This window comes from Equus asinus, chromosome 12 (assembly GCF_041296235.1).
Source record: "Equus asinus isolate D_3611 breed Donkey chromosome 12, EquAss-T2T_v2, whole genome shotgun sequence".
In the NCBI taxonomy this organism is placed as follows: Eukaryota; Metazoa; Chordata; class Mammalia; order Perissodactyla; family Equidae; genus Equus; species Equus asinus.
In genome coordinates, this window is record NC_091801.1 from 25,428,837 (window position 1) to 25,452,353 (window position 23,517).

The window sequence follows — 23,517 nt, forward strand, 5'->3', positions numbered from 1 at the left end:
AGCAGCATTATTCATAATAGCCAAATGGTGCAAACAACAGAAATGTCCATCAACCGATGAATGGATAAACAAAATGTGGTACATCCATACCGTGGAATATTATTCAGCCATAAAAAGGAATAAAGAATGGATACATGGGTGGACCTTGAAAACCTCATGCTAAATTAAAGAAGCCAGACAATGCTACATATTGTTTGATAGCATTTATAGGAAATGTCCAGAATAGATAAATTTATAGAGACAGAAAGTTGATTTGTGTTTGCTAGGGCTGGGGTTGGGGAGTTTGGAGGGGTGATAACTAAAGGGTATGGGTTTCTTTGTGAGGTGATGAAAATGTTTCAAAATTGTAGTGATAGTTGTACATACATATGTAAATACACCCAAACCATTGAATGGTACACTTTAAATGGGTGAATTGCTTGGTGTGTAACTTTTATCTCAATAAAGCTGTTAGAAAAAGAGAAAAAAGTCATGCCACCAGTTATTTCAACTCCCAAGGGACCGAGTGTCCCAAACGTTGACATTTTGAGTCCCTGTGGCCGCCAGGTGGTACAGTTTGTGGGCGAGCATCCGTTTTCCCAGGTACACTATTGAAAATGGAGCGGTGCCGCGGCTGGTAAAGCGGCGGGCGTTCGGCGTGTGAGGACAGACCCCAGGTGGCCCCCGGGGCCTTTGGGAACCCCGGTCCGCCTGCGCCTCGGGTCACCGCGCGCCCCTCCTCCGGCCTGAGTCACGGCGCCGCCGGAGTCCCCACGCGAGGATGCTGCGGTGAGCGGCCCGGGACGCCGCGGCCTGGGGCGCAGCGTCGGGCTCTCGGCCGCCGCCCGGGAAGCCAGGCCCGCCGCCGCGCTCTCCGCCCGCCGGGCCGCCCCGCCCGCGGCTCCTCCAGCTCCCGGCGGCGGCAGCGGGGCCCGCCCGCGGCCGCCCTCGCTCCATGGCGTTTATCCGGAAGAAGCAGCAGGAGCAGCGGCTGCAGCTCTACTCCAAGGAGAGGTGAGCGGCCGGAGTCGGAGGCCCGGCCTGGGGCGCGGCGGGAGGGGGCTGCCGGCCCTCCGGAGGCCTGAGGGACAGCGGCCGGGGCCCGATAGGCTCGGGCTCAGAGGCCCGGCGCCTGGCCGGGACCGGGGCCCGATCCCGCGGCGGAGCCCGGCGGCCCCGCTGGTCCCGGCGGCCGCGGGCCGGCTCGGCCGGCTCACCCGGAAGAGGCCGCGCGGACCGGGCGTGGAGTCCCCTCGCGGGCGGGCGGCCCGGCGCGCGAGCCGGCGTTCCCTGGAGGGGATCGGGCGGGGTGTAAGCGAGCGGGCTCGGCTGGCCCCCGTCCCGCATTCTCCCCTCTTTCCCCCCAGGCCCCCAGGGAGCCGGCGTTGGGTCCCAGCACTGGGTCGGGCGCCGCACGGTTGGTCCGCGCAGGCGGCACCGCGCGGCTCGGCGACCACCGCGCCCGCCCCTGGGGACGCTGATGCCCCGCATCCCGGCGCCTCTTCCCTGCCAACTTCTTCAGACGAAAAGCCAGTGCCCGGCTGGCCCCCTGTGGGGAGCGGGCCGGAAGAAGGGCCTTATTCTGAGAAAAGCCAAGGTCCAGCCTCCCAAACGGGTCCCACCGAGCAGGGAGGGACCTTGTTCTAAGTGTACTTGAAGGCTGCGTGTTGGAAAGCGCTGTGAGGCACCACAGCCGATCCCCTGCATCCGCGTAAGGATTTGGGGTCCCAGGAGCAGAAGAGTTTGTGATCCTCAGTCTCCAGGGGAAGTCTCTTATGAGAAAGCTCACTTCTGCTCTAATAGAGCATGCTTTCCAATGCATTTCTGGTGCCCGAAACAATTGGCTGGTCCTCGGGTCTGAGATCCCAGGTGCCGAAAGGAAGTGGGCATGCATCATTTTACAAATACTATCTTGGTTGTGGGAACTAGTTATATCTGAGTGCTGCTAGCCTGTCATGCTGTTGTGTGATCAGTGGACACCAACAAAGCAGATTATACGTGGAAATACAAGCGTAGACTTTAAGGTGTGTGAGATCTCGCAGCATCCGCCCTTGTCTTATAGGCGTTGACTTGACCTGTTTCGTTCATTCCTTTCTAATCTCTGTTGGCCTGGCCAGGATAGCCATAGTCTGAAATTTCATTTCCCTACAGTAGAGAAGAAGATAAGATAGACCAAAAAACCTATCTTGGATATGGCTTCCAAGAACGTCTTTGATAGTGTGATTAGGTTTTATCCACAGAAAGTTTATTTATTAAATAAAACTGGGCCATAAATAAAGTAACACACTAGACGCTCTTCTGACTTCATTTGTAATCCATGTTTCATGTGGAAAGAGCTTGAGTAGAGTTTCTTTGGTACCAACAACATTAAGACTTGGTGGTATTCTGTATTAAAGAGATGAATGTTCAAATTTACATTGTAAGAACTTTGAAACACTTGGATTGCCATCATGTTCTATGATCTGAGAGTCATTTGTAACAATTCTGTGGCCCCTTTGATATACAGGAAAACCTTTTTTCTTTAGACGTGCCAGGTCTTTCGATGGCAGTCATTTGTGTTTAATTTGGTTAGCTTGCATAGCTCTGCGATGTCACACAAATCTTAAAGGCTGCACTTGCATTTCTATGTATAAGCTGCTTTGTTGGGAGCTGTTCATCAGATAAAAATGTGACAGGCTAGCAGCACTCCGAGATAACTGTAGCTTTCACAGCCCAAACGTTTATTCATCAGTCAGGAGGCAGCAACTGTTTCCGAGCATCAGTAATCTGAAAAAGTTGGTGCCACATGTTTTATATTTATTTGAATCCTACTTGCTGACTGCCTAAATTCTTTAATGCTCCTCCCCATGGCTTTGCAACCTTAGGCTGATGGGCAGACTCTAACCAGGATGGTGTCCTTAGAATATCACTTTGAGTGACAGCAATCTGTCTCAGAGTCAGATGTGGGCTAGAATCAAGCAATCTCTTTATAAATCTTGGAATTCATTCTGAAAGACAAAAGTATTTTAAAGCAACTTTATTGAGCCCCAAACTTACCATTTCTGCAGATTTTTCCTGGCTCATTTCTTTGTGGCTATACACATCACTTAGCAAAATGACTCCTATAGGTCATGGCTCCAGCATACCCAAGAGAGCTGTTACTTTCCTTGGGACTGTTTCAGAGGCTGCCCTTCAATGAGGGGCCTCGCCTCTTCCAAGTTGTGAGTTCGCTGGCCCCTCTCATGCTACTTTAGAGATTTTGCATTTCCACTGCTACCAAATGATGACCCTGGAAAAGGAGAAACTTGAAGGTAGCATTTATTTCTCTTAGTGTTAAGTTGATGCTATTGCATTTAGAGTAAGTGATATTTCCACAAAAGTAGAAGTGCAGAGACTGGTTGGGAGGTTCTTCGATTGGTGGCTTCGACCAAGGTGATGGCAGAAGAAATGGAGAAAAGTGGGTGGATTTTAGATGTTTTTAGGAGGTAGAATTGACAGGTCTTGGTGTGGTGGATTGCATGTGGGAGGTAAGAGGAGACACCAAGTGAAATTTGAATTTCAGGTGAACAACAAATCGTCTTTTAGTGTAAGTATGGCCCACGCAATATTGGGTACATACTTATACTAAAAAATTTTGTAATTTATCTAAAATTCATATTTAACCAAGTATCCTGTATTTTTATTTGCTAACATGGCATTCCTACTCTCAGGTTTCTGGTTTCAACAACTGTACAGTGATGCCATTTATTGGTGAGGTTTATAAAGAAATGCTTTGGTAATTTTCAATATTGGAAAACAAAGAGATACTTGGCCATTCAAATTAAGTTAAACACTGGTATCTTGGTTGAGCTTTAGATGGCGGGAACCGTATTGATTTTACTGGTTTTTAAATCTATCCTATGCAAGTGTTAATGAAGATAAATGGAAGAAAATTTTGAGAGACAATTCACATATCTTCCTTTGGAATTGTTGGAAATGGCAGATGTGTACAGTGGGGTCAGCAGATGAGGATTTTCCACAAACTGCCGCGGTTTAAGATATCTCTCTTTTAAGATTTAGGAGGAGGCTAATTGTTAAGTTTCTTCATATCTAGGAGTGGTGTGGTGGGACTACTGTTGTTTTCTTCTTGGGTGATGTAGAAATTTAGATGTGAGACATGTTCCTCCAGGGGACAGCCCCAGTTTTCTCTCTATAATGTCATAGAACAAATTACTTAGCTGTGGCTTGTAAGCTGTCGTTCCAGGGTAAAATGTTAGTGATTGTGGATTTTATACTGGGTGCACATATTACGTTGATAGTTTTACAGGCATACTTCTTACACTTCAGCTTGCTTCAGGTATTCCACGTGTGTATAATTCTCTTGGTTAAGGTGATATTAAATTTCTTGGCTGATATTAAATATCTTTTACTTAATGTGTTTAGTTTATCAGTTGCTTCTGTATTCATTATACTAAAACTACTTGTTGATAGGGCAAAGTGATTTGTTAGACTTCTCTTTAATCTTTCATCTCTGAGACTGATCATCCTATTCTTTTAATATCTCTATGGGATATGCCAGGTGTTGAAAATGGAGATAAACTGCAGAATCAGCACTCAATTGGTCAGGAATGCTGAGGGGTCGAAAGAAATCTGCCTAACTATGACTTAAACAAACAGTGTTTATTTTTCTTATGTGACAAAGAAGCAGTGGGAGAGGGAATAAATGTTGCAAATATTTTGATTAATTTAGAAGTTACATTGGCTTTACCCGAAATGCTTTACTAGTCTATCACCTTATTCCCTCATTGCTGTCTCAAACTGACTTCTTCCAAAATGGCTACCATTGAACACGAGAGTCTACCCATAAATGGATCTTGAGTGTTTGCTATATGATTTTCTTTAAAAATTCTTTTAAAAAATATGATGTAAAATGGGAATGGCCATGTAATAAATTCATTGCTTGTTTTTCATCTTGTGATTTCATCTTTTACACAACAGATATTTAGAATTGTGTCTTAACATTTCCAACTCATAGAATTTGAAAATTATCTTTTTGTTTTTTATTTTTTAACTTGCGTTCAGTGAATAAGGCCTGTAAAATACTAATTCTTTGAAATTATGTATTATGACTTAGTATGTGGTCAGTTTTCACAGATGTTCAATGTGAGGTTAAAAACGGATGTATATTAATATTAGTACAATATTCTTTATATATCTGTTACATTAAACTTGTTATTTGTTTAGATCTTCTATTTCCTTAATGAAATTTTTTCTAATTGACTTATCAATTACTGAGAGATGCTTCATGATGCAAACTTTGCATTGTATTTCTATCAGTTTTTGCTATATGTATTTTCAGCATGTGTTACTAAGTCTAAGTCTATGCAAGTTTAGAATTGATATCTTCTTAGCTAAGATTCTTTTTGTCTTTATCTTCTTGTCTAGAATTGATGTCTCCTTAGATAAGGTTCTTCTTATCTTTAAAATTGAATCTTTCATCAATATATAATGACTTCTTCTAGTAATGATTTTTCTTCTATTTTGTCTGATATTAATATAACTATATAAGTTTCGTTTTGGTTATTTGCATTGTATAGAATTTTTCATTCTTTTACTTTCAACTTTTCTGCGTCCTTAGATTTTATGCATATTTCTTATAAATAGCTTATAGTTGGACTTTTTAATAATTCATTCTGATAATTTTTGTCTTGGTCGATTAGTTTAGTCCATTTACATTTATTATTATTACAAGTATATTTGGATTCAGTTTTACTTTTTCATTTCGTTCTTTAATTTTGTCTTATTTTTTTCCTTTATTTGGATTAACTAAGACTCCATTGTTTAATTTTTCTTGAAGAGTACAGAAGTTATATATTCTGTTTCTGTTTTTCTAGTGCCTACCCTTTAAATTTTAACATTTATATTTAATTTAAGGTCTGAAACTAATCATTCTCTTTACTCTCCTTCCTAATAATATGAGGACTTTGGAATACTTAACTTCTGTTGTCCTATGCTAAATTATAGTCTGTTATTGTCCAGTATTTTCAGTCTACAAATGGGACATTATAATTGTCTGGTTAATGCCTGTATAGTTTTACATGCATATATACCATTATCTTAGTTTAGCATTCCTTCTTGCATATCATATCTTCTGTCTGGGGAATTATTTTCTCTTTCCTGAAGAACATCCTTTAGAACTTCCCCTGCTGAGGGTCTGATGGTAGTAAACTATGTTTGTTTTTGTCTGTCTGGACATGTCCTTATGTTGCCCTTGTTTTGAAAATCAGTTTTGCTGGATGTATAATTCTCTCTGCATTTTGAAGATTGTGAAAAAGGAAGGCAAATGGCCAGGGAATATGCACCAGCCTTGCCCGGAGCAGCATTCGGTGGGGGAGCTCAACAGAGAAAAGCTAAAAGGTGTGCCAAGCCCCCCGGTATAGCACTTAGCTACCTGGCAGAGTCAAGCATCAGACTCCGGGAGAAACCTAGATCCCATGGGGTGACCAGGGGCCAGGATACAGTAGAGCTACACTGTGCTGGAACGTTGGCTCGCCAAGTCCATCTCAACATTTGTGGCTGTGGGTTGGCCTCACCGCTTCCCTGGCTTGTGTAGGGGCTGTCTAAGCCTTGCACTTGAGTCTGTATGATGTGGCAGGATAGGGGCAGGATCTGTTGTGTCAGTGTTCGTGGTGAGGGAAGCACCAGCACTTTCTCTGGCATGATTAAGGCACTGGGGTCCAAGCTTTGTGGTTGACCTTGACTGTTTGCCTTTAACACAAGACCATAGCAAGTTTTCATGGAGCTTTGCAGGAGGCCACCTTCTGTTCTGGAGACCAACCTGCAAAAACCCGTATCATTTAAGTCTAATTGTTCTTTGTGAGTAATCTGTCTTTTCTCTGGCTGCTTTTGAGATCTCCTCTTTGTAGTGTTATGCTGTTTGTCAATACAGAGATTTCTTTTCATTTGTCTATCCTGATTGGGGTTCCTAAAGCTGAAACAGTTCAGGAAAACTTGGGGCCAAGCCTTTAGTTCTTGGAATATTGCTTCTGACTATTCTTTTATGTCTCAAAATGACTCTTTAATATTTATCTTTATTTTTCTGTGCTGCCTGTTGGGTGATTTAAATCCAACATACAATTTACTAAATTTCTCTCACTTTGCCCAATTTGCTGTCTATCCCATTAGTTTTAGTTTTAATTTCAATTATTATATATGTATTTTGAAGATTGGCATTTGAGCTAACATTTGTTGCCAATCTTTTTTATGTTTTTTTTCCTTCTTCTTCTCCCCAAAGCCCCCCAGTACATAGTTGTGTATTCCAGTTGTGAGTCTGGTTGTGCTATGTGGGATGCCACCTCAGCGTGGCCTGATGAGTGGTGCCATGTCCACGCCCAAGATCCAAACTGGCAAAACCCTGGGTTGCCGAACCAGAGCGCACGAAATTAAACGCTCGGCCACGGGGCTGGCCCCAATTATTATATTTTTGAATTTCTAGTTCTGTTTGGGTCATTAACTCCCTGGTCATTTTTGGTAAAAGTCTGTTCCTTTGTTATACTTTTGATGTCCTTCTGTTTCTTTAACCTTATCTGTTGAAGTGATCAGATCCAGAAAATAAATTGTCTGTAGCCTTGAGTAGTTTGCTGCTTGTACTGATCCTCATTCAGTAATTTCACTTCCTCACTTATTTGTGATTTTTGATTGTGGCCTCTCATTCCTTGAAAGTTTATCCTCGCGAATTCTTGGAGGCCTGGGTTTAAAGTGTACTTTTCCATAAAGTATTTGCATTTTTTCCTCCCTGGGGTGTGGGGAGAGACCGCACTGGTTTGTCAAGTTTTTCTGGGCTAAATAGGCAGTATGCATTCTAGCCTCAAATGTGTTAAGGCAGGCTTGTGGTTTCAAATTCTCAAGGAGATTTATTTTGCCCACAGCCCAGAGCCAAGGTCCTACCATCTGGCTCTGGGGAAGGTGGGGTGGTGGTTTTTACTTCCACCCTCAAAGGACGTTACTTTTAGGGATCCCAGCTTCCTCTACATCTCCCCGCAAGACCATCCCCTCAGGGCACATGGCCCTAAGGAGTTCACGCTGCTCCTACTCAAAGAGTTGGGCAGAGCCCCCAGGTGAAAAGACTGCTCAGTGCCTGCCAACTTCTTTGTTTCTCTCTTCTAAGACTTTCCCTTACTTTTCCATCACCTCAGCCAAGCATTTGAAAAGAATTTTTAGTAATTTATTCAGCAATTTTAAAGGCTCTGTACTGAGATTTTTTTCTCTGGACATCTAAATCTGCCATAATGCCTGAAGTGGAATTCCTGCTGACTTCTTTAAGCCCAGGCGTACTTAATAAATCTATAAACCCAGTAGCCAGCCCTGGTGGTCTAGTGGTTAAGATCCAGGGCTCTCCTCATCCTGGCTCAGCTTTGTATCCCGGTCCGGGAACCACACCACCCGTCTTCAGTGGTCATATTGTGGCGGCTGTGTTGCTGAAATCTATGCCACCGGTATGTCAAATACCAGCAGAATCATCCATGGTGGACAGGTTTCAGTGGAACTTTCAGACTAAGATTAGGAAGAAGGACCTGACCACCCACTTCTGGAAAGAAATGGCCACAAAGACCCTGTGAATAGCAGTGGAGCATTGTGTGAGACAGCACTGGAAGGGGAGGGCATGGTATGACAAGACTTGGCAGGGTTCCGCTCTCTGTACACCGGGGCGTTAGGAGTTGGAGTCGACTCCATGGCACTAAGAAATTACAAAAAAATAACAAGGCACTTTTGAGGTCATTAATTTATAGTTCCTTGCCCTCAACTTTATAGTTGAGACCTAAGTGAGGAAAGTGAAAGTGATTTGACTAAAAGTCCAATGGCCAAGTCATGGCTGAACTAAGGCTAAACGAATGCCCCACCCCTTTTCCAGCATCACAGGCTGCTTCTGGCTTAAATACGAGGCCAGTGCTTACTTTATGGTATCTCTGAAATCGAGAATGATGCGGGAGTGATCGAAGCCTGGTTATGGAGGGATTAGAACCTTGTTACTCTAAGTGAGCTGCGAGGGCCAGCAGCATCAGCATTGCCTGGGAACTTGTTAGAAAATAGAGAATCTCAGGCTCCACCCCAGATCTGGTGCATCAGAGTCTGCATTTTAACATCATCCCCAGGTGATTTGTACACACAGTAACGTTCGTTCAGTAATTTACAGTAAGTAAGCATTCATCTTGAATTTTTTTGTTTGTTTCTTCCAACGATACTTTCATCTTTATCTTCTTGATAGTGTAGAGAAGGCTGATGAAAGCATCCTCCCCAGGGCCATGACCCTTGGTGAGGAAATTGAAAGACTTTGAGAGCATATGTGATATTTTGGCATTTGTTCTCATGGGTAGTTGAGACGTGAAAATAGACGCAACCAGCTTTGTAGATGGTGTCAGTGAAAGGGATTTTAATGTCTGAACCATCTTGGCCAGGAAGTAAGTGCATCTCACGTAGTCAGAGAATACAATTTCCTAGAGTCTGGCTGAGTGATAGAGTTTAAATTTACTCCCAGAGGAAAGGATAAAAAGACCTGATGAAGTAATGAAATTGGTTACACTGGAGGACGGCTGGCATGAGATGAAATGCTACTCCAGGGGAGGAGGGGCTGGTAATGTACATGAGAGAACAACTGATTCAGGGACTAGAAATAACGTTTAGTCACTCAGATGTCTCTATGCCAATATGTAGAGCATGCATAATAAAATGAGTTGAATTTTACTACAAAAGAGGATGAATGTGTTTTTTAGGTGTCAGTGAAGGTTGGTAAGATGAGAGTGAAGATTGGAATCCGGTGCTGAAAAGCTACAGGCCTGTTCCAAGGGAAGGACATGTTAGGAGCGGAGGGAGCGGGCTCTGAATGTCAAGAAGATATACATCTGCAGGGGAATCCATGAATAAGAGGGAAAAAACCCAGGGAACTTACTGGAAAAAGGAACAGAGATAACATAATTGTGTTCATTTGTTTACAGGCCACGTAAGTGGGTAGAAAAAATGGGGATGTGTACTTGATGTAGATTTAAAACAGGAAGTGGCAATACAGAAAATGATAGGAGACCTTACTTTGTCAATACTTAGTGAGATGTAATTACAGTTCCTTGACTTCCTTTGCGAAGTTTTAATTTATCTTAAGGCAGAGAACTTGAGAACTTTACAAAATTCTGAATAGTAAAGAGAAATTAATTAACTAAGCAGCAGTGGCAGAAATCTTCAGAAAAAGCAGTCATATCGACTTGTTTATTGTTGAAGCCCAGGGCATTTAAGAAGGATTCTGTCATACTTAGAATCTAGATTTTTCACAAAGCCGATATTGAAAGTTTCAAGCAAAAAAAGAGATAGGTATTGTTACTGGACAGTTCTGAAAAGGATATTAACCCAGGCAGTTTGTGAAACTGTCAGAAATAGAATTCAGCACACCTGATCCTGGTGATCACTTTGTGAAGAGTTACAGAAAATCAGACAACCAAATAAACATAGAATGGTTGTACAGGTAGTTTTCCTTTGAGCTTATAATTTTTTTAAAATATCAAGCAAGAAGGGCAACAACAAAGGACAGATTAAAAGGATATCACAGCCCTACACAATTAGCATCAAGAAAGTTAAAGCCTCAAATAAGTGGTAGCTTTAAAAACTCCTATAGATTAAAAAAATTGTAAAAGTCTCCTAAAGTTGTGTTTAAAACGAGGCTGCTGCCTAGGGCCCAGCCCAGTAGTGTAAAATTGGTTTATGGCAGAGGAAGTGGCTCTTATTTTGTACTCTGTTAATGATACTGACCATCAGACTGAAAGTGACGGGATAAACTTTCATAAGATGGGTGCAGATGCCAAGGGCACCCATGTGCATATTTCTCCTGGCGTAAAGTCCTGGGAGCAGTTGGAGTTTGGAATCACAGGTCTGTTTCAGTGGTCTGGGAACTTTGAAAGGTGCAGAAAGAACATATGTGCTCAAGTAGGGTTAGTGCTAATTCTAGATCAGACAGATTATTTATAAACCACCAGAAGAGGAAGTTCTTGTCACCAGTCTCCGGCATGAATTCACTGTGAAGTCATGGCTGGCTATTCTAATCTGTTTTGACAGAGTTCTGACTGGTAGATCAGGGAAATGCAGTAGATTAGTTCATGTGAACTTTGCCAGAGTATAAGTTTATTTTCGTGATGTCTTAATAGCAGAACTGAGAAAGGAGAAATTAATGTTAGTATAGTCAGGTGGAATAATACTTGTTTGCATGACTCTATTTAGAGGTTGCTGTTAAGTGTATTACTGGGGGGACATTTCTAATGGTGGGTCACAGGACCATGTTCTTGCCCTTGTCTGTTCAACATTTTTAGAAAATTTCTTCCTTGTTTCAGAGGCCATTTTTAAGAAGCTTAACAAAAAATGCCCAGTTTATTTAAACTACTCTCTGGGTGGTAGGGTCTGTACTGTCTAGCTTAATCCGAGGATAGCATCGGGCTATTCCGAGTAGAGATGGCACATACCTGACCCTCATGCCCTTTCCTCTGCCTGTGCACACATCGCTAAGGCGCCCTGGCTCTTTCTCCCATTGAACCCATATCCCAGCCCTCGCCCGCACCCTGAGGCCTGTTTTACATCTCCCATCTAGAGAAATGATTGCCTAGCAAAATCTCCCAAACCCGTTACAAATACTGTTCATTGACAGTGTTCAATAATTGTTGAGTGGCTGTAAGTGCGAGGCCTGGACAGCTGCCTGGAGTGAACTTGATTTTGTTGTGGGTTAAGTGTTTTAAAACTCAGGTGACATGAGGTGAGGATGTGACAGGCTCTTTTTAGGAAAGTTAAGTCTCTGAATGAGTAAATTTATCTCAAGAGAATGCTACCACCCCTCTGTGAAGATGGATTAAACTAAGGAATACCCAGGGGCAGGGCCAAGAATCTGCTAAAGAAATCACTTACAGTCTGATAGAATAATAGTGAGTGAGATCATAAAATTATAGAAGTGATTTTAATTTGTTTTTTAAAGCTGGAAACTTTTACTCCATACAGTGTAGTTTGAAAATCATTGTTTAAAACACCATGAAATTTTATTGTAATAATTTTTACATACAAAGACTTTAAAGCAGGTATAACTGAACACTCCAGTAAAGGGAAAAAGTACACTCAGGAAAGTTCCTTAATCCTTTAACTTGGAATAATATGATTTGGTTATATCCCTTCATCATGTGTTTTACATTTCTTACAAAATATGCATATTGATAAATAACAGAAGATGTAATTTTATTTACCAAAATAATGAGTGTAGTTCTACAATAGTTGATATGATTATATATTTTTATTGTGGTAAAAAACACATATAAAATTTGCCATGTTAACCATTTTTAAGGTACAGTACAGTAAATTTTTGAGTGTAGTACAGTAGTGTTAACCATGTTCATATTGTCATGCAACAGATCTCTAGAACTTTTTCCTCTTGCAAAACTGAAAATCTGTACCCACTGAATAACAACTCCCCTTTTTTTCCTACCTCCAGCTCTTGGCAACCACCCTTCTATTTTCCCTTGGTAACAGTGTGGCTACTTAAGATATTTCGTGTGAGTGGAATCATGTAGTTGTCTTTTTGTGACTGGCTTATTTCATCTAGCATAATACCCTCAAGTTTCATCCATGTGACAGGATTTCGTTCTTTTTTAAGGCTGAATAATATTCCATTGTATGTGTATACCATGTTTTCTTTATCCATTCATTTATCATGGGTGTTTAGGTTATTTCCACTCTTGGCTGTTGTGAATAATGAGGCAATGAAGAAGGATGTGTAAATATCTCTTGGAGATCCTGTTTTCAGTTCTTTTGGATATATACTCAGAAGTTGGACTGCTGGATCATATGGTAGTTCTATTTTTAATTTTTTGGGAACCTCTAAATTGTTTTCCATAGCAGCTGCATCATTGTACAATCCTACCAACAGTGCTCAAGGGTTCCAACTTCTCCACATCCTTGCCAACATTTATTTTCTTTTTTTTAAAAAAATAGCATGTGAGGTGATATCTCATTGTGGATTTGATTTGCAGTTTCCTGATGATTGGTGATGGTGAGTATCTTTTCATAGACTTTTTTTGACATTTGTGTCTCTTGTTTGGAGAAGTGTCTGTTCAAGTCTTTTGCCCTTTTTTTGGCTGAGGAAGATTTGCCCTGAGCTAACATCTGTTGCCAATCTTCCTCTGTTTTTTTGTATATGAGCGGCCACCACAGCATGGCCACTGACAGACAAGTGGTGTAGGTCCATGCCCAGGAACCAAACTGGGGCCACTTATATGGAACGTGCCAAACTTAACCCCTAGGCCACCGGGGCTGGCCCTTTTGCCCATTTTTTAACTGGGCTAATTTTTGTTGTTGTTTTTGAGTTGTAGGAGTTCTTTCTGTATTCTATAGTCTAGATATTAATTCCTTCTAGCTATATGGTTTGCAAATATTTGCTCCAGTTCTGTAGGTTGCCTTCTCATTCTGTTGTTTTCTTTGCTGCACAGACGTTTTTAAGTTTGATGTAGTCACATTTGTCTATTTTTGCTTTTGTTATCTGTGTTTTGGTGTCATATCTAAGAAATCATTGCCAAATCCAATGTCATGAAGTTTTCCCCCTATATTTTCTTCTATGAGCTTTATAGTTTCAGGTCTTACATTTGTCTTTAATCCACTTTGGGTTAATTTTTGTATATAGTGTAAAGCAAAGGTCCAACTTCATTCTTTTGCATGTGGATATCCAGTTTTCCCAATACCATTTGTTGAAGAGACTGTCCTTTCCTGACTGTATGGCCTTAGAACTCTTGTTGAAGATCATTTGACCATATACGGGAGTGTTTATTTCTGAGCTCTCTATTCCGTTCTGTTAGTCTATGTCTGTCTTTATGCCAGCATCACACTGTTTTGATTGTTGTAGTTGGTAATATGTTTTGAAATCAGGAAGTGTGAGGCTTCTAGCTTTGTTTTTCTTTCTCGATTATGTTGGCTATTCCATTCCCTATGAATTTTAGGATTCTTTTTCTATTTCTACAATAAATGCCATTGAAATTTTGGTAGGGATTGCATTGAATCTATAGATTGCTTTTGGTACTATGGACATTTTAACAATATTAAGGATAGGATTATGTTTTAGTAATCATATGGAAGAGCTGATTGTCTACGAAGACTACCTTTGCTTCATAGCAGAAAAGTTATGGCATTGTTTTCCTGAAGAATACTTATTTCATTTTACCCTCTCTGTAAAAGGAGAAGTGAGGGGATCAAGAGGGAGAAGGTAGGGTTGCATAACTCCAGCCCAAGCAAAGGGTTTCGAGTCATTAAAATACAAGCTAACAATAAGGCTCAAGGTGATTAGTAAGAATCTCTCTGCTTTGTATCTTCCTGGAAATTATCTGATCATCAAAGGACTGATCCTAGTAATCTTAACTCTTGTACTTGTATTGAAATTCAGAGTAAGTATTAATAGCATTTTACATTGAGCTTTTAAACTTTAGCCTGTGATTAATTCTTGTTTATGGCTTTTGAAAATGTAGAACAGGCCAATAAAAGTTACCTATTAGGCTGGTAAAGCTGGTTGCTGCTGTCATGATTTTTAATTTATGAGTTGTTTTTCTTTTGGCTCAGATGTTTCTAAATGAGCAGTATCTTCTTGTTCCGTGGATATAATTTCTTCTTTGCAAGGATATTAATTATAGTCTTTTGACCTTTGCTTCTATTCTCTGCCTGTCTCCAGTCTTTCAAGTTGTGTTCTTCTGCTTTTCCAGTTCTTTCATGTTAGAGGCTGGTGTTCTTGTTGTCCATTCACGTTGAAGCGTGAAGCGTGTAATTCCGTGTCACTGTGGGCAGGCCTTTTGTGTGGGGCTTCACTGTGGGATGACGTGGTAGAGACCTGGCTCTTTCAAATACTGGTACCCAGAGAGCTGTTTAGTTTATTCCAGAAGTAACCCTCAGACTGCTGCTTGGGGTGGTGTAAATCTCCTGCTTTTTGCCGAATCACCCTCTTTTCATGCCATAGCCCTGCTCTCTGCCGTGCTTGATGTCTAGTTTGAGGCTCTTGTTCAGTTTTGTGTAGAAAGACCACGTGCCAGAGTGAGGTAGGGACAACCATTGGGGGAGGAATCTGGGCCGCTGACCTCCTTCAGACTTTCAGCTGTCCTCCCGTGCTCCAGCCCTGCCTTCTTGCTACCTGATGACTGCAATTGCAGAACTTTTGGGAAGTCCTGTGACTTGAGTTGGTTTTCCCCTGATTGGTACCTTCTGGAGGCATCTGCTGTTCTGGTTTCTGATCACTGCTGATTCCTCCATCTGCTTTCCTTTTCTCACATGTCTGTTGATATCTCTCCCCTGCTTTATGCCTCTCCGCTTTTCTTTGGTCTGTGGATTTTACCATTTAAAAAATATTTGTGTTCACATTTTAGTGGTGTTTCCAGAGGGACGAGAAATAAACAAATCTGTTTAATCTGCCACATTTAATCTAAATATCTTCCTCCAACACATCAGAATTTCAAGACCCATCTCAAGTCTCACACTTCATGAAGACTTTTGCTCTAACTCTAGATGCCGCTGACGTTTCCCATTCTTACTCTGAAACAAACAAAACACTTGTTCTCAGGTCTTTGCCATAAATTTGGTTCTGTGGCCATATAACTAAATTAATACTTTTCCTTATTACCTTATTTTGTTTTTAAAAGTTTAAAGCACTTAAAACTTTAAAAAGCACTAGCTTTCAATCTCATTCAGTTCAGTTTACTTATTTATTGGCACCCAGTGTGTACAAAGCATTAGATTGGCTGTTGCAGGGGAACATCCAAAGATCTGCCTGTCAGAGGTGTATGGTCTTGTGGGAGTAGCAAGATACACTTAACTAACCATGAGACATGACTCTGAAGCAGACGGTGCGGCGAGGAACGGGGGTTGAGGAAGCCTCATGTGTCAATCGGAGGAAACAAAGGATGAAAACTCCATAGATAGGAAAGCTCCAAGCTTTGTTCTGGCAAGAATAAGTTTTTTTTTCATGAAATTTGGGGTTTACCACCTGGTAAACGATTTTACTTACTTATTTTCATTTTGGCATAGCTGGCAGATCTGTCTGTTGCCTCCTCCCCACTGGATAGAGAGGAGTGCCTGGCATATAACATACACTTCATAAGTACTTGTTGAATTAATGAATGGAAAAGCACTTTGGGGACAGATGCTTTAAATATTCTGCTGTCTTATGGTTTTTAGGAAATAAACATGAGGTTTTGTTGCTGTTTTTTTTTTTCTCCCCCAAATTTAGATTTTCCTTGCTCCTGCTTAACTTGGAGGAGTACTACTTTGAACAGCACACTGCTAATCACATTCAGCACAAGGGCAGTCAGAATGAAAGGTAAGGAAGGTTTTTGGATCTCTACGGACTAATAAACGTTTCTATTGTCTGATATTTTTAAAATTAAATGTATGGTCATATAGATTGTTTCTCCTTCTTTTGTATTTGGAAAGTAATGAGAATAGGGGGATTTATAAGTTGCTGTCATCACTTCAGATATTTTCCCAAGCTAAGAAGCAGTGTGTGCTAATTCCTCTACGGTTGTGTGTATCTTCAGTCAGCTGGACAGAACTCTAATTCCTTCCATCACTTTTTTCTTGCATCCCCTTGTACTTATACTCTCAGTTATTTGGGTTATGGTGTTATAAAGTAAGGATCAGAAAATGCGAGAGTCGTATAAAAATCAGTACTTTCAAAATGAATAATTCAATTTGAACCAGAAGCAAAATCCGTTTTCTCTGTATTTTAATAACTACTACTTATTGCTATAAGAACAGATTCTGTTTCTTTGGTTATACCTTTTGAAAGCTATGTACAAAAGTGTGTAACGAGGTATTTTGTTTAAAATGCCAACTTGGAATTAACTAAGATGAAAGTTCTTCCAGCAGAAATGTATGTGCTAGTGATTTCCTTTGAGGACGTCCCTTAAGAGCAATAGGCCACAACTTAGCACATGCTTTGATATTAGATAAATGTGTTAATTTTGAATGTTCTTCAGGTTTTATCCTGAAAGAATCAAAACCATGTAGTATTTGGCTAAATAGAAGCTAAAGTAAAAATCACTTCAATTTCTGTTTGGTGGCTTAGGACGTGGCTGTTTCCTTAGCATTCAATCAAATTAGACAATTACTGTTCCTTGAAAGTAGCACCTTGCTTTCTTACTTCTGAAATTTTGTCCACATTCTTTTCCCTAATTCCATACTTTTTTTTTCTCCTCTGTCCTATATCAATGTCTTGCTTAAAATTAAATACATTTGTTTATTATTAAAACACAAATATAAGCCAGTAAACTGAAACCTGTTTTTGTAATTTTAAAATTATTATTAGGGTGAAATGGTGTAACCCCATGGAAGTGAATTTGGTGATATTTAGGAAGATTGCATGTGCATTCACCTATTGATCTAGCAATGCTACTCCCAGGAAACTATCTCAAAAATACACTGGAAATATATAAATGGATGTATGTACAATGTTATTTATTAGCTCACCACTTGTAATAGCAAAATATTGGAAACAATCCAATAGGGGACCAATTGAGTAAACCGTGAAATGTCCACATAGTGGAGTACTATGCATCTGTAATAAAGGAATGAAGAAGTTCTGTATATTGCTGTGGAGTGATTGCTAGCATATATTAAGTGCAAAAAGCAAGCTGCAGAATACTGTGTATTGTATGCCATCTTTCATATAAGAAGGGGGGGAGTTTTTTTGTTATAGTTTTTAAAATAAAAAATTTTTAAATTATATATTTTAAAAAGCATAAACTAAAATGTAATGGAAGTGCTTAGGTACACAGAAGAGGGAAGGATCAGGGGCATAATATAGAGATGACAACTAGACTTCTCGGAATGTACCTTTTTTACTTGATTTTGGAATCATAGAAATATTTTATATATATGTTTTGATATAGAGTAAAATTTCAAGAGAAACAGTAAATCCTAAAAATCAAAAAGGAAATGAAACAAATGAATTTAAGCATATATAAAGTTGGAGGGTTAACCACAGAAAGGATTATTTTAGTCAACTTCACGACTCTAGTAATTTGACTGTGTCTCTGGTGAGATATAGCCTAAGTTGAAAAAGAATTGCAAAAAAGGTTGTAAACTGTTTTAGTAATAATATTATTGTTAATAATTTTGGTATTATTATTTTGAAACTGTTTTATGCACACATGCACATAGATTTATATAATTAGATAAAGCAAATGAATAATATGTTAATGCCAAGACCAAGATTTTCGGTGTAAAAGATACATATCTAATATTAAAGGAGCTAAGTAAATGCCTTGTAATCTTACATTTGAATTGGAAATGCTTATATGGTTTCATATGCTTTTCTTTTAAAAGAAAGTAATTTCTAGCTCTACCCTCTGAAAAGGCCTAGAAACAACTCAGTAGCAGTGAGTACTGAGATTAAGGTCTCGGATTGTCACTTCCCACTAAAAGGAATGAGGCGTCTTTGAAGAAGTGGCTGAGTCTAAGTCTAGGGCAGGAAATGTGTGAGATGAGCCTGGAACATCTTGTCGTACTGACAAGAAAGGAAAGTGTTAAAAACTAATGTATATTGAATTAACAGGACACAAGGGCCAACTTGAAGAGTTGGGCAAAAAATGGGACAAATTGAGCATCAAAAAAGAATAATGACTGGATTTGATTGAAGTGTATCAGAATTGTTAAAATCTATGAGTTCATAATATATGTATATATCAGTTATCTTTGAAGGATACTAGGACGCCAACTCATTTTACTGAAACTTGATAAATAAAGGTAAAGAATCAAGCATTTTTCCTGCTTTCCTTGTATAATTGTACTTCGGGGTAACCAAATCATACGTAAGTAAAGTTGTTCTATGTTGACGAAATCTAGATAATAAACACAGAAGGAATCATAAAAATTTCAATCCCTAGTGAATAATGGATCTGCATGGCGGAGGAGGGGTCCAGCAAACCGTAGCCATCAGGTCAAATCTGGCCTGCCACTATTTTTGTAAATACAGTTTCATTGGAACACAGCCACACCCATTTGTTTATATATAGTGTGTGGTTGTTTTCCTCCTACAGGGGCAGAGTTGAATAGTTGTGACAGACCATATGGCCTGCAAAGTCAAAAATATTTACTGTCTGGCTCTTTATAGAAAAGGTTTGCCAAACCCTGATCTGGACAGAATCTTCGATGGCTCCTAAAACCAGCAGGTGAAAAGGTGCTGAGAAATGTTGTAATGGATGTATCAAGATAGACATCACCTGAACCCACTGGAGTCTCCTTGTACAAAGGGAGTACCTGTGCACTGCCTCTGAAGTATTCTTGTAGGAAGATCAAACCAGAATCTGGTCAAGTCTTTTAATCTTACTGATTCTTTAAAGGAAATGGGATAGAGAAAAACCACAGAGGTGCATTCAGCAAAATTCATAACATGGGAAAATGAAAATTGTTTTAGATTAAGAGAGATAAGAGACGTATCAACTAAACATAATACAGGCATACCTCACAGATATGGCAGGTTCCATTCCAGATGACCACAGTAAAGTGAATATCACAATAAAGTGAGTCATGTGAAGTTTTTAGTTTCCCAGTGCATATAAAAGTTATGTTTACACTATACTGTGGTCTGTTAAGTGTGCAATAACATTATGTCTAAAAAAAAATGTACATACATTAATTCAAAAGTACATCTTACCAAAAAATGTTAACCATCACCTGAGCCTTCAGTGAGTCATAATCTTGTTGCCAGTGGAGGGTCTTGTAAACAATGCGGTAATCTGTGAAGCACAGTAAAGCGAAGCACGATAAAATGAGGCATGCCTGTGTGGACTTTGTTTGGGTTTTGATTTGAACAAACCAACTATAAAAACACATTTTTGAAATAGAAAAATTTAAACACTGGCTGTATACTTCATGGCATTAAGGGATTATTAATTTTTTGATGTGATAATGATAGGCCATTTATTAGGAGCCTCTGTAGAGACTCATGATACAGTATTTATGGATGAAGCGTATAATGTCTAATTTCTCTGTAATTCAGCAGGGTTCTGGAGGGGTTATACACCAAACAGGAATGACCACGTGTTAACAATTGCAGAAGCTAGGTGTTTGATGCTTGAGAGTCTTCGATTCTATTAGTATATGTTTAGAAATTTCCATAAAAGTACTTTTCTTAAGTTATTATTAGGTAATTTTGGATGATAGGAAAGTAAATGCAGTTAATGGCGTGGAAAAAAATGATATACAATCAACAATTCAAAAAGTGCTTTGAGGAAGAAGAATTGCAGACTAAATCTTGACCTTCAGTGTGATGAGCCTTCTCATCCCTTCTGTACATGTGTACTGGGCACTGAAGATAGGAAGTTAACGTGATGTTTCCTGCCCACAAAGGACCAGGGAGTATTGCTCTGGTGATGGCGGGAGGAAGGGGGCGTTCTCAGACTGCAAGACTCTATTCTCAGTGTGATATTTCTTTTAGACACATTAGTTTCCAACTAATGGATTATTTAAACTGTATAGAGATAAGATGTAAATTCAAGAAGTTAAATTAAAATCCCTGAATCTAACATTTGAATTGTAAATGCCAGTATGAACCACTATTTTGTGTTTTATTTGACCACAGTTAATCCACAAAAAAAGGTTCATGTGAGCTAAAGCCCAGTCTCCCCCTCCTGCCCGCCCCATGATTAAGAGCACATTATTGTATTGGGGTGGAGTAGGGTGAATTGTTCAGGGAAGAGGTATTTGAACTAGGTCTTGAAAGATGATTGGGATTTTTCCAGACAAGGAATAGGGGCAGGAGGTTTACAGATAGAATGAATAGCATGTGCAAAACTAGAGGTGCAAATTGGCAAGACCATGGGATTCATATGAGACAAGTATTGGCACTGAGGTGGAGAGGTAGGCCTGGTTCAGATTTTGTGTAGACTTTCTTCTGTAGGCTAGGAAGCCGTTGGCGGATTTGTAAGCGGGGAAGGAGATGAGATTTCTTTGGCAGAGGAAGAAATGACTCGTGGAGTGGGAGAAGGGGCAGGGGCCCAGAAGCAAGCAGAGCAGGGGGCTTCTTTCTAGCTGTAAGTGAAATAATTGCTTCAGTTGAGAGAACGCTGGGTGGGCAAAGTAAGAAGAGTTCACTAGGACACCAAGGGATGACTAGAGGAAAAATCCAAATGTCATACAAGTGATTTTAAAGAACCTAAGATCCTTGAAGTTCTACTTGGAGACAAAATGTACTCTTGGAAACTAATCTTAAAGTGATTTTTTTATAAGGTAATTCTCCACTATCTCTTGACCTGTGTTCTGCTTACATAATAAGTTATTGCCTTGGTTTGATTGATAGAAGTTATCCAATCGATAAAAGTTATCCAATCATTAAAAGAAAATAAAGTATATAGATTTTTTTATTAGCTTCAGGCAAGTGGTACATATTGACCCAAACTAGCAACTGCCTCTGAAGTGCTCAGGCAGGTTTCTTTCCAAAACGTGTTGAAGCCGTGTAAATGTCCCAAGAAAGGAGGAAAATGGTGAAGTCTATAACTGATTTGTGTGATGTTATAATCGTAGGCAGAGAGTCTTTAAAATTGCTTATTATCGTGGGACAAAATTTTTCCTGAATTCCTGCAGACCTTCAAATCGCTCTTGAAAGCATTTTATGTGCCAGGTGGAATGCCAGGGCTCTGCCACTCCTTATCCAACCAAAGCCAACAGCCTAGGTGGTAACTGTTTTCTACCAAGCCTTTCAAGTATCACCATCACTCTCTCTTGCCTGGTTGCTGTGACTGTAAAGGCCCTCAGGCCAGTCTCAAGTGTCATCTTCCCTTCTCCTTCAACGTGGTACCCGAGAGGGAAAACCTCTGCAGGCTCCTGTCTTAATGTTTATAAATAAGCTTTGTGCTCAAATAATTTTTTCTGTCATTGAATCTAAATTTTTTTTTTTTTGAGGAAGATTAGCCCTGAGCTAACGTCTGCTGCCAATCCTCCTCTTTTTGCTGAGGAAGACTGGCCCTGAGCTAACATCTGTGTCCATCTTCCTCTAGTTTATATGTGGGACGCCTACCACAGCATGGCTTACCAAGCAGTGCCGTGTCCATACCCGGGATCCGAACTGGTGAACCCCAGGCCGCCAAAGTGGAACGTGCAAACTTAACCACTGTGCCACTGGCTGGCACCTCTTAAAATTTTTAAACAAAAGAGTAGCAATCACAAAGTAGGAGGTTTGTAGATTTTACATATTAAAATGAAAATTTTCTGCATACATAAAAACTAATCAGTATTAAAAATTACTCAAAAGCTGTGAAAAAATGTCACAGAAATGAAGTCAAATGATTAATATTTATACAAAGCAGTAGGATAGAAAAGAGAAATAAATATGTAAATAATACACATAGTCCTTGAGAGCCAATACAGGTGGTTAGCAAATATGTTGAAAAATGTGTTTGGGCATTCCTAAAGAAACAACTTGAAATATGAAAAATAAAACTTGTGTTCAAAAAGAAAAAAAAGGCACTTTATGTGCTGAATTCAAACTGTTATTTTGCCATGATTATAAGTAAGAAAAAAAATCCCTTACCTAATCAATTTTAGATATTTAATATTGCTTCCTCACTAGTTGTTTTAGATATAGGGAATTAAAAGTCAAAAGAGTTTACCAGAGAGAGGATAGAATCAGTGTTGCTTAAGGATTAGAAAACTGTTCCCTTTCAGAGTAGACGTGAAGACCAATAAAATAAATAAAATAAAATGCATGGGACGGTGCTCCAGAAATGAAACCACATTACAGTATATGCAGTTCTTTAAGCGCTAGGGAGGTGGGGATGAGGAAAATGATTTTGTTCTGTTTTCCAGCCTGTCATACCATTCTCTTTAATTATGTAGTTGATCTTTTATGAGTTGGTGCTTTAGTCATCTACTTTCTAGTTAAAATGTGTTACAATTCTTTTGTGACTTTCTTGTGTTCATTAATAGTAATCCTTTGTGTTTTGATCCCTAGGAAAATCAGAGGCTCCTTAAAAATATGTTCAAAGTCAGTGATTTTTGAACCAGATGCAATATCTCAGCCCATCATTAAGGTAAACACATTCTACCTTGGTAATGAGACATTCCGACTTTTTGTGTATATTTTACCTTTGCTCGTCTTTGTAATATTTCTTTCTCACTTTTATCCAGATTCCTTTGAGAGATTGTATAAAAATAGGAAAACATGGAGAAAATGGAGCCAATAGACACTTTGCAATGTATGTCATTGTCACTAATTGTTTGATTTTACTTCTACCAAAAAATTATATTTATATACTTAATGACTTTTGTCTGCATTTTAGGGCAAAATCTGGGGGGATTTCACTCATTTTCAGTCAGGTAAGAAGCACATAATAAATATTTTTTCCTAACCTGAGTGAACATTTATGTATACAGATATATATTAGCACTAAGATATGTACATATATATTATATATATATTAGCACAATGGAATTATTTGTCTGTAGAAATCTCAAATGAAGACCATTAGAGTAGATGCTTAAATGCTATTAAAATTTAACCATTGAGAAATATATTTTGTTAAAGATGTAGTCCCTAAT

The 23,517-nt window shown here is 39.6% G+C and overlaps 1 protein-coding gene across 2 annotated transcripts in view; it reads left to right on the plus strand.

The window, feature by feature from the left end:
- The first annotated feature begins 796 nt into the window (after positions 1 to 796).
- The window catches only part of NSMAF (neutral sphingomyelinase activation associated factor), a 58,489-nt gene continuing 35,768 nt past the window's right edge, over positions 797 to 23,517 (plus strand). Inside the window, exons 1-5 of one of the 2 annotated variants that reach the window (XM_044780186.2) lie at positions 797 to 993; positions 16,211 to 16,300; positions 22,931 to 23,009; positions 23,107 to 23,174; positions 23,259 to 23,295. In XM_044780186.2, the coding sequence (XP_044636121.1) occupies positions 935 to 993; positions 16,211 to 16,300; positions 22,931 to 23,009; positions 23,107 to 23,174; positions 23,259 to 23,295 (333 nt within the window). In that variant the 5' untranslated portion in view covers positions 797 to 934. Of the gene's footprint in view, positions 994 to 12,984; positions 13,004 to 16,210; positions 16,301 to 22,930; positions 23,010 to 23,106; positions 23,175 to 23,258; positions 23,296 to 23,517 lie in introns of those variants that run through there. The other variant, XM_070481221.1, reaches the window with a different exon arrangement.